An 11319-nucleotide genomic window follows, 5' to 3' on the forward strand; every position below is an offset into this window, starting at 1 on the left:
ATCAGGAGATCTGGAGCCTGGTGCATGCTGGACAGTCCATGACATTCCTGGGCCCTCTAAGGACAGGGCGGGACAGAGGGCCATCAGAGGAGGGCGGTGGGAGAGAAGGGAGGCCAGTCCCCTGGGGGGCCAGGACCAAACTAGAGCGATGCAAGTGTTCAAGTGGAGGCCCAAGGGGCTGGGTGAGTGGAAAGGAGATGGAGTGGGATGGGATGGGGCTGAGGACGGTGGTCTGGGAAGGCAGGGGCCTTTGAGCCTGGCATGGGCCTGCTTCGGGCAGCTGGAACACCCCTCCCCCTTGGCTCCTGCCAGCACTGGGCTGACACCCACCCCCACCGATACCCACCGCCTGCTTCTTTCGGCACCACCCCCCTGACTTTTGGGGGCTCTCCCTGCCGGCCTCTCCACCCCTGACGCTTGCCTCCTCCTGCGACCAACTCGGGCCCCAAAGAAAACCTGATCTCTGCCCCCTGCCCTATGACTTCAGTCTGAGCGCCGTAGAAATGCAAGTCAGGCACCTGCATTTTAGCAGGGTTCTAGCCGAGTCGTGAGGATGTTCCGACCCGGTTCTCCTCCCTAGGCGAGGATGCAGGGTCCACCTGGAAGCCTCCTGAAGGAGGGGGCGGGGGACAAACAGGAGCCGGGGAGGCCCCGCCCCGGCTCCCGCCCGGTGCCCCTGGCCGGCCCCTGGCTGGCCCCGCGCCCGCGGTCGCCGCCCATCCTGTTCTCCGCCCCCGCCCCCAGCCTCCTTTCCTGCCGGGTCGCGGGTAATCGGCTGTGACAGCTCGAGTCCTCCGCAGCTGAGCGGTGTCACCGCGCATTAGGCAGGCGCTGAGCCCGCCAACCGCAAATGACTCGTCGCTGCAGCGCCGGCGGCGACAGCCTCGTGAACAGCCCGGGGCAGGTGTGCGGCGGGCTGGGTCCGAGGGACGGTATGGGGGGCGCGCCCCGCGGCCCGCGGTGCCCGGCCGTCCCCACAGACCACCCTTCCCAGCACGGCAGCCCCAGCCCTTCTGCCGCCCCTAGCCTTGCCGACGCCCGCCCCACCCTGGCCCCCCACCGCCGCTCCTCGCCCACCTCCGCTGATCTGCTTCTTCGGAACTTGGCCCGCAGAGGTGGGAGCGCGCCTCCGCCTCCCGGGCCGACGCTCCTCTGCCGGCGGCCTCCCCGCTCCTCCGCCCCGCACTTGCCCAGTTCAGGCTCTGGCTCCCCGGCCCTCCCCGGCTGGCCTCCAGCGAAGTGTCCTCCGGGCCCTCTGGGGGTGGGGGCTCCGGCTCTAAACTCTGCCACCTCGGGACGCTGCAGCCCGGGCCCGGCCCCCCACTGCCCCGAGGGGCCATCACCCTCAGCTCCCTACGCAGCGCCCCTCCTGGAGGTCCTCGCAGGCAGCCCCACCCGCAAAGTGCTCCACTCGCCTGCACGCTTCACCTCAGCCCCACCACACCTGTTACCTTCTCCTGCCCCAGATCCCTCCGCCAGGAAAGTTCCATCCCAGTTCTTGGGGCCCCGGGTGTCAGCGGTGGGTCTCTGCTGGCTACCCCCGCCCCGCGCCAGCCGCTACAGCTGATCTGCGCCCCGGCTGGAGGGCGGCCTCCCACCAGAATATGACCAGGCGGTGGGCTTCCTGCTCCCAGGTCTGACCTCACCTCCAAGAATAGGCCTGGCGCGCAGTGGTGCCTAGTGGATAGTTCGGAGTGAATGAATAAGCCCCCTGCCCTGGAGAAAAGGAGGCCCTTCTTTCCAGGCTGGCCCTTCTCTACCGGGGCCAGTGTCCCCTGGCAGCGGCGAATGGGCTGGGCTTGTATCTGGGCGGGCAGGGCCGAGGCCGAGTTCCCAGCACCCTAACGGGGCCTCCCCAGCGAGTGGGTGGGGGAGACTCTGGCCTGGGGAACTGCTGACCCAGGGAGGTGAGCCGGCTGGTCCTGTGCTCAGAGCTGCAGGCAGGGCGAGGTGCTCGGCAGGAGGACAGCTTTGGACTCCCGCAGGACTGACTGGTGGCCCTTCCCTGTCCCTCAACTGTCCCCTCCAAGTGCTGGGGACAACTCAGCCTGTCATCAGTGTGGCCAGCTCAAACCTCCCGCTTGTCTGCTCCCTGGAGCAGCTAGAGGTGAGGAGACCCAGGCTCCCATGCACTGGCTGAGTGTGCGCCCATCCTGGGGAGGGGGAGGCCAGGGAGGCAGGCGGACACCTTGGCCTTGGCTGGCCCCACCCCAGGAGCAGCTATAAATAGGAGGCCAGGGAGGGGCGTCCAGACAGTCCCCTGCAGAGGGCAGGGCTGCTGTGGAAATGGAGAGGGGCTGGGGGGGGGGGCTACAAATGGAAGTGGGGTGCCCCCAGTGTAGAGCCCCCTCTATAGGGCCAGCAGCTGGGGAAGGGGGCCAGAGCCTCTCTGTCTCTTGGAATCCCAGCTCAGGGTTTTTGCTGGAGCCCTTAACCAGCTGCAGAGGGCGGGCAGCTGTGGCAAGTGTGAGTGTGTGTTTGGGGTGTAGGGACCCCTGCACCAGTGGAGGGGGAGGCCCAGCCAGGTGCTCTATGTGTGGGGCGGGGCCTGAAGTGCTGCTGCCCGCAGAGGCTGGGGCAGGCCCTGCGCGGTGGGCGGGCGGTGGAGGAGGGCTGAGGTGGGGTGCTGGTGACCAGTTCTCAGCTCAGGCAGCCTCCCTGGCCCAGGAGCTGGGGCTGTTGGGGCAGGTAGCCCTGGGGATCCCAGCGGGCAGGGAGGCACTCGCTGCGGTGGGGCAGCCTAGGGGAGTGTGTGCTGGCCACAGGTGTGCACCCATCTGCTTGTGGATCGTGTGTGTCGCGTGTGTAATGAGTCGACAAGTGTCGTGTCCAGCGTGCTTGGGTGCGTGCGCCTCCCTGTCCCCTCCAGGGCCGCACTCTTGGCCCCCAGGCCTCAGGAGGGCGACTCTGGCCCCGGGAACACTGCGTGCATGCCGCCCTCCAGACTGCCCCAGATCTGTTCTAACGTCCCAGGTCCCCCCGAATTGCCACCCCTCCTTTCCTCCAGGCACTCAGCCATCTCTCCCCGCTCCGGACAGGGCTGAGATCTTGGTCCAGCCTCTGGTCCCCAGTGGACGAGGCAGAGTTGGGACTCACACTGAATGAAGTCACAAAGGAGTGAAAACCAAATCCCCCCCAGAGGTGGGGGCAGGGTAGGGGGTCGGGGGTGGGCCCAAGGCTGCGAGGTGCAGCTTCTGTCTGCAGGATGGTTCAGGAAGCCTCCTCCCAGAGTGCACAGGGCGGCGGTGTGAGCCTCCCTGCCACGCCCAAGGCGCTGGGACAGCGCAGCCCTTGAACGTCCGGCGGGCACGACAGCCCAGGGACCTGGGCGTTGAGTAGGGGTGTGTCCTGCAGCCTGGACGGGCAGCGCCCTCCACCCCAGGCCGGGGCCCTCGCTGCCCCACCAGCTCCCTCTCAGCCCAGTCCAGGTGGCTCCGGGGTCTCGGTGCAGTCACTGCCCCTCACACCTACAGGATGCAACCCACATCACAGGCACACAGGTGGGCACAGATATTACAGGCACACACATGGGTACAGACACGCCCAAGCACTGAGCATGCCCGAGGTCCCCAGGTGTGGTGAGGTGGTGGCCCTCCACCAGGCACCTCCCTCCTGGGCCCCCCCTGGATGCAGCAATCCTTCTGGGGAGGGTAGAGGTTCAGCCCCCAGCACCTATAGGGGCTGTGCCCCGCTAGAAGGGGGCGCCCTGAGGGGGCACGTGGGGGCCTCTGCTCTGCTCTCCACAGGCTGCCTGCTTTCCTGCAGGAGGTCTGCACCCCATCAAAAGCTTTCTGGAAAAGATTTGTCCCTAAACTCACATATGAGCACTCCTCCTGTCTCCCCGAATAATTTCCACGTCTTGTATGTTCGTTTGTCTTCTCCATTTTATCTTAGAGGGAAAACTGGAGGAAAGAAGTGGGGGGGGGGGGCGGCGGGGGAGGAAGGAAAGAGGGAAGGAGGGAGGAAAAAGAAAATAGAAGAGGAAAGTGAAACCAAACCCGGCACACAGCCCGTGCTCCGGCCGGCCTGCCCTGCAGAGAAGCCCAAGCAGGAACCTAAGCTGCGGCTCGTTTTGCGGGTGGGGTGGCCCCTCTTCCCAGGCCTCCCCAGCCCCTGCGCTGGATTCAGGCCCCAAGAACTGGGCTCTGGGAGGCCTGGGGTGCTGCAGGGAGCCTGGCTCCCTCCCCCTAAAGAATACCGTCGGGCCCGCGGCCCTCAGCCCTCAACCTGCTTTCTCTGCCAGGAGGACTCCCCAGTGGCTCCTTAGGCGACAGCAGTGAAAACTAAGGTGCCCTCACCCACACCAGCCAGCAGCCCGGCCCTCCCAAGCACGCAGACGCTGGGCCCTCCTTGGCCAGGCCGGCAAGGACCCTCCTGGTGCCCCCTGGCCGCGCTGCAGCCTCCCCAGCTACCCTTAATTCATCCCCATCCCTGCATTTCTACTTCTCTCTGCAGCAGCAGTTTTGCCCACCGAGAGAAGCCTGCTCCATTCCGGGGGGTTAGGGTGCTCAGCCTGTGTTTGGGGATTTTGCTCAGTTCCTCTCGGAGACCCAGCATCTTGGTTCTAAGTTTCATTCTAAAGCAAAGAGGAAGGGGGCGGCCCTCGGTTTTGCTCTGCCTCTCGGATTGAGACTCTGAGACCAATTTAGGTGATGTCCTCTCGGGAACCGCAGCTCTCCCAGCCCAGAGGAGGAGCTGGTGCCCCCAGACAGAAAAGCTGGGTGCTCTGCGGAGGCCGGCGGGCTCCAAACGTGCAAACCACAGGGTTCACCGGACCCTGCCCCCATCCCAGTGTGAACAGACAGTACTGGTCAAGCATCCTGAGCTGACCCCAGCCCCCCAGGGCGAAGTTTCCAGGGTGCCGCCCTGCCCGCTGCTCCCGCAGTCCAGGCCTTGGTCCTGCAGGTGGAAGATCGCAGCCTCAGAAGAGCTGAGGACAGCGCTTGCCCTGCCCAGGACACATTGTGCTGCCAAGGGTGGCCTTGAGCGCGGGGTTGCGTTGGGCTGTCATGGGGGTCGGGGCCTCGCTGTGCGGCTTCCTCCCCACGGGGCAGCTCAGGGGGCAGGTTCCTGCCAGTTGGCCCAGACTGCAGCATTTTTAAACAACTCTGGCCACTCCCCCCTTCAGCCAGGGTGGGTCACCTGGAGCTAAGGCAGGGCTTAGTTCGGGAAACTCCTTTTCTTTCTATTCAGGATGAAATACGGCAGAAACGAAAACCACAGAAAAACGAGCCAGGCTCCAGTGACTTTTGGATCTAAATGAATTTATTTTGTGTGTGTGTGTTTTTCTTTCCTCAGTTTCATAGCAAATGAAAAAAGAACCCAACGAAACCCCACAACACAACAAAACTTGCAAGAAGTTGGTGTCTCCCGGGCCCCCCACGTGCAGGCACGGAAGGAGCCCAGGCCGGGGTGCAGGGGTGCAGTCCGGGGCTGGGGGCTTTCAGAGGCGGGAGCTCTGCCTCCCCTCCCTCTCTTCCAGCCACTCCAAAAGTGATCAGATTGTTTAAAAAAGAATCCACAAACAAAACGAAACACATTTTAAATTAAAATAAAAACACTTTCTCCACCCAACCCCATGCCAGGAGATTCAGGCGAAACCTCCTCTCAAAAAAAATTTTTTTTCTGCTAGAAATACTGTGCATTACTTTTTTTTTTTCCCCACTTCTCTTGAGGGTTAAAATAAGATATATTTCCCCAGGAGTCATAAATAGGATCTGGTGCATAGAGAAATAGCAGCACGGGAGTCCCGGCCAGCTCCCCCCTCCTCCCCCCCCCCACCCCCGTGGAGTACAGTAGGGCAGCAGGACTGAACACAGCTTAGATAATGCTCCTCCGCGTCAATCTCTAGGGGACACCAGTGGCAGGGTGGGGGGCAGGCGGGCAAGCGGGCAGGCAGGGGCCGGGACCCTCCGAGCGAGCGACACATGCTGGGACACGCGGACATCCGAGGGCAACCGCGGAGGGAAGAAGGGAGCTTTCTCCGGGGTTTCCTTTTCTGATCACGGAGCAAAATAAATACGAATACTTCGAAAATAAGACCGCTTCAAAAAGGAGTACAAAAGGTCTGGGTAGGGAGGCCGAAAGAAAGGAGACCAAGAGTGCAAGGCGGCGCGGGCTGCCCGCGGCGGTCCGGGTAAGGTCGGGCGCACAACCGCGCTCCACGTATGTATAAGCGGACGCCAGGAAGGACTTCGACCCGGTCCAGCTTCCTGGGAGTCGCCGTGCTCCGAGCAGAGGAATTGGAGCAGCGTCGGGACGGCGACCCGGGAGGTGCGCAGGCCAGGAGCGAGGAGGCCGCGCCGAGGGACGGGCCTCTGTCCGGCGCCTGCAGACGAGGCGCGCGGGGCCGGCTCGGCCGGAGGCGGTGGCACTCACGCGGGGGCCGGCGCGCTGGGGAGGCTCGGCGCGGCCGTGCGTCCTCTCCCTGAGCTGCGGAGTCCAAGTCCAGGCCCCCGGCCGCCCGCGCGAGCCTCTACTCCGCGGTGGCGCGGGCTCCTGGCCCCGCGCTCACAGGAAGAAGTCGGGCGCGCCCTTGGCCCCGCCGGGCCCGGCCTGCGGCGGCGAGGACTCCCGCGGGAAGCCGGCCCCGCCCGCGCCCCCGGGGCCGCCCCGGCCGGCCAGCTTCTCGTATTTCTCCTTGTACAGGTCCCGCTCCTTGGCCAGGCGCCCCACCTCCAGCTTCAGCTGCTCCACCTGGCTCTGAAGCTGGCACTTCTCGCTCTCCAGAATGTGCCGCTGCTGCACCCGCTTGAAGCGGCACGACTGCGCGTAGCCGCGGTTCTTGAGCGTGCGCCGCTTCTGCTTCAGCCGGATGACCTCCTCCTTGCTGAAGCCGCGGAGCTGCCTGTTCAGCTCGCGCACGGACATGGACACCAGCTGGTCGTCGGAGAAGCGCTCTTCCAAGCGCACGTGGTGGGAAGTGCCGCCGCCGCCGTGGCCCGCGCCGCCGTGGTGGTGGTGGTGGTGATGGTGGTGGGCGGCGTGGTGGTGGTGGTGGTGGTGGGCGGTGTGGTGGGTGCCGTGGTGGTGGCCGGCGCCCATGTCGTCCGCGCCGCCGCCGCCCGCGAAGCCCTGGCCCCGAAAGGCCTCGTAGGCCGCAGCGGCCGCTGGGTGGTGCGCGCCGTGGTGCCCAGCGTGGTGGCCGCTTCCGATGAGCGCCTCCACCGCGTCCTCGGGCGTCAGGTTGAGCGCCTCGGGGTTAAGGTGGTGCTGGTAGCCACTCATCCAGTACAGATCCTCCAGCGCCGGCTTCCCCGAGGCGCCCCCGACGGCTCCGGGGCCCCCACTCGCCTGCCCCGGGGCGGCCCCGGCCTGCGCCGCGCCGCCGCCGCCGCCCCCCGCGCCGCCGCTGGTGCCGGGGCTGGGCGCGCAGAAGCTGGGCGAAGAGGGCACGGAGGAACAAGGCGTGCTGAGCGGCGTCGAGGACAGCGAGCCGGGCGGCAGTCGGTGGCAAAAGCGCTCGGCCTCGGGCGGCTCCTTCTTCACCTCGAACTTCATCAGGTCGAAATCGTTCACGTACTCGATGGCCAGCGGGCTGCTGGGCAGCTCGGCGCCCATCGCCAGCTCCGCGGCCATCGCCTGGGGGGCCCCACAGCCTCGCCCGGCTGAGCCCCGACGGGAGGCGGGGCGGGGGGGGGGGCGAGCCGCGGGCCTCTCCCCCCCCTTCGCTTCCCACAGGCGGTGGGTCCGGGCGGCGAGGGGCGCGGGCTTCGAGCCGAAGCGAGAGGCGAAAAGTTTCACGCGGCCAACTCTGGGGTAGCCAATGGGGACGCCGCCGGTAGGGCCTCTCGCGCAACCCTGGGTTGCTCCCCGGTGGATGCAGGCCGGCCGCGGTCCCCTGTTCCCCCCGCCAGCGGCCCGGCGATAGCCGGGCAGGCGGCTGTGCAGCCACCGCCTCGGGCTGCTCGGGTTCCCCGCGCTCCGCCCGCGCACGGCCGGCCCCGCCTCTACCGCCAAGCTCGGCGCCGCGCGCACCCCTTTATAGGGCCGGACGCCTGGGCCCGCCTCTCTGGGAGGAGTACGCGCCTCCGGGCCAATAAGAGCCCCAGATCCGTCACTTCGTTTGCATATCCCCATGGCAACCGGGAGCCCAGCTGTCAATCTCCTGCGGGGAACAGCTGTGGGAAGGGGTGGTGACCCGCCGCCCAGCAGAGGAGGGGCAGGGCCCTCTGGTGGCCGCCTCGGGGGGCTGCACGGGCAGGACCTGGGGCTCCGGGGGCGCGCGGGGCGCGCGGGGCCAGGCCTGCGGCCTCCGAGGCCTCGCGTCCGCCACGGAGTGGCAAGAGTCTCGGGGAGCAGGGGGTGCTCCTCGGTGACCTCGTCCTCCTGCCGCCGACTGGCCGTGATCCCGCAGCCCCCTCCCAGGATTTTTTCTGTCGGTCCATCGGGGAGCCCGCGTCCAGCGTACTAGCCTAGTGGCGCCGGGACATTCCGGCCTCTCAACACGGGTGACGCTGCGCGGCCTGGCCGGGCGCTGCGCGGGAGCGCTGGTTATTTTTAGCTTCGCGGTTCAGGCGGGTTCAGGAATTTAGTCAACAAAGTTGCTGGCACCTCGGTGCGGCGGGATTCACCGCCGGACGCCCGGTGCCCCGCTGTGCGGTGCAGGTGGAGAGGGAGTCGCGCGTGGAGCAGCGAAGACGGGGCCAGGGACCCGAGCGTGGGGGCCAGAGCCTGCGCGGCTGGTGGGGCCTGGGGCTCCAGGGCTGGACCGACCCGGCACGGGCGGGGAGCGGGGGCTGGCCCAGGGCTGGAGGGCTGCCAGGCCGACAAAACGTTAGGAATCCGCCCCCAGGTGCCCACCCGCCCAGATCTGGCCTCCTGGCCCAGAATGGGGCCCAGAGCTAGGTGGGGGCAGGGATGGGGGGTGGGCGGAGGTGGGAGGCCTCCAGCGCCATGAGAAGCCTTGAGAGCCGGACTGAGAGCCAGACTCGCAGAGCAGAGGTGGCTGGTTCCCCAGGGCTTGGTGACTGGGTAGTTATCTGTGGAGCCACAGGTGTGCCCTGAGCAGGGGCCCTCTAGGGTCAACTGAGATGGGGGGCATGACCCAGAGAGCCCTCCACCCATTCTCTATACTATTATATGACTTCTACAGTTTAATTCATTCTTAAATGCAACCGACTATCTATGCACAGAAGGAAAAGTCTGGAGGGACTATAGGCAGGACATCACCAGGGGCAGCCTACCCATGTGCTGGGGAGCATTTATCTATCAGGGCTTCTACCCTGTTCCTCACAAGTGTCTAGTATTTTATAAGAAGAAAACTGTCACAATGGTGAGTGAAACCTCACTTTTTAATGTACCATGGGGGTGACCCAGCTCCTCTCTCCTCCCACAGGGATGGCCCCAGCCTGGGTGCTCGGGCACGTGTGTTGCCAGGTTTGGGGCTCCCTTTAAAGCCCTTTTGAAAGAGATGGGCATACCAAACCACCCTATCTGCCTCTTGAGAAACCTGTATGCAGATCAGGAAGCAAGTTAGAACTGGACATGGAACAACAGACTGGTTCCAAATAGGAAAAGTAGTATGTCAAGGCTGTATATTGTCACCCTGCTTATTTAACTTATATGCAGAGTACATCATGAGAAATGCTGGGCTGGAGGAAACACAAGCTGGAATCAAGATTGCTGGGAGAGATATCAATAACCTCAGATATGCAGATGACACAACCCTTATGGCAGAAAGTGAAGAGGAACTAAAAAGCCTCTTGATGAAAGTGAAAGAAGAGAGTAAAAAAGTTGGCTTAAAGCTCAACATTCAGAAAACTAAGATCATGGTATCTGGTCCCATCACTTCATGGCAAATAGATGGGGAAACAGTGGAAACAGTGGCTGACTTTATTTTTCGGGGCTCTAAAATCACTGCAGATGGTGACTGCAGCCATGAAATTAAAAGAGGCTTTCTCCTTGGAAGGAAAGTTATGACCAACCCAGACAGCATATTAAAAAGCAGAGACGTTACTTTGTCAACAAAGGTCTGTCTCATCAAGGCTAAGGTTTTTCCAGGGGTCATGTATGGATGTGAGAGTTGGCCTATAAAGAAAGCTGAGCGCCAAAGAATTGACGGTTTTGAACTGTGGTGTTGGAGAAAACTCTTGAGAATCTCTTGGACTGCAAGGAGATCCAACCAGTCCATCCTAAAGGAGATCAATCCTGGGTGTTCATTGGAAGGACTGATGTTGAAGCTGAAACTCCAATATCTTGGCCAACTGATGCGAAGAGCTGAGTCGTTTGAAAAGACCCTGATGCTGGGAAAGATTGAGGGCAGGAGGAGAAGGGGATGACAGAGGACGAGGTGGTTGGATGGCATCACCAACTCAACGGACAGGGGTTTGGGTGGACTCCGGGGGTTTGGTGATGGACAGGGAGGCCTGGCATGCTGCGGTTCATGGGGTTGCAAAGAGTCAGACACTGAGCGACTGAACTTAAAGCCCTTGGCATTCAGAGAGAAGCCACAGCTCAGAGGGGAGATACCGCATGGCAAGCTGGTGGTCCATCTGCCCCTCTGAGATGGAGCGAGCCCTTGCACTGGCCACCTGGGCTCTGCTCCTCATGGTGTGGCTTCAGCCAGGCTGCTGGACCAGGCAAGAGTGTGGTTCCAAGCTTGGGAGGGTGCTGGGTGGAGCCAGGCTGGTGCAGATGGGGGTCCTCCTCACAGCTCCTGGCCCCAGGCCAAGGGCCACCAACCGCAGCCATTCCCGAGTTCTGTGGCACCCCCAGTCCCACCCAGTCGCCACGCCTTGTCCTAAGAGGTGCAGTAAGGCTGCTAAAGCCAGGGAGGCCTTGCAGAACAGCCCCGCCTCACCCCAAACCTCCGTGAGGCCTGCGCTCAGCCACCCTAAGTCAGGGACAGCTGCCCCGCATCTGGCCCCAAAATGTGGTGCTCCGGGGTGCGGGCCAGAGCCAGCCAGCCCCTTGCCCAGTCATACTCACAGGCCTGTCACTGTCTGTCCCCAGGGGAGAGGGACCCAGGGCAGGGCCAGCTGTAGAGACTGCACTCAGAACTGGGAACAGGCACAGGGGCCTTTGGGCAGCCTGGGACCAAGCGAGGCACCCATGGCACTGACTGCCACAGGCCCTTGGTAAGTTCTCCGGTCCTGGGCTTGGCCTCAGGTCAGACTGGCTTCCCAGAAGGTCTCTGGGCCTGCAGGCCTGGCCTAAGCTCTCAGGAGCAGGAGCCCTGGAGGGTGGAGGGGCCTGGAGTCTGCTCCCTGGCTTCTCGTGGTGGCGGCTGAGCCCTCCTCTGTCCTGAGTCACTGCCAGGGGGCTGGGAGAGGGGCTGAGCGCCCCCATACACAGGCCCCGAACCCCCGGCGCCCTGCA

The 11319-nt window shown here is 64.0% G+C and overlaps 1 protein-coding gene across 1 annotated transcript; it reads right to left on the reverse strand.

Moving 5' to 3' along the window:
- Positions 1-5253: 5253 nt before the first annotated feature.
- On the reverse strand, positions 5254-7952 carry MAFA (MAF bZIP transcription factor A). Its single transcript, XM_043484417.1, has one exon. It carries the CDS (start codon positions 7576-7578, stop codon positions 6511-6513), a length of 1068 nt encoding a protein of 355 aa, XP_043340352.1. The 5' UTR covers positions 7579-7952; the 3' UTR covers positions 5254-6510.
- Positions 7953-11319: the final 3367 nt, after the last annotated feature.

This window comes from Cervus canadensis, chromosome 12 (assembly GCF_019320065.1).
Source record: "Cervus canadensis isolate Bull #8, Minnesota chromosome 12, ASM1932006v1, whole genome shotgun sequence".
Classification (NCBI taxonomy): domain Eukaryota; kingdom Metazoa; phylum Chordata; class Mammalia; order Artiodactyla; family Cervidae; genus Cervus; species Cervus canadensis.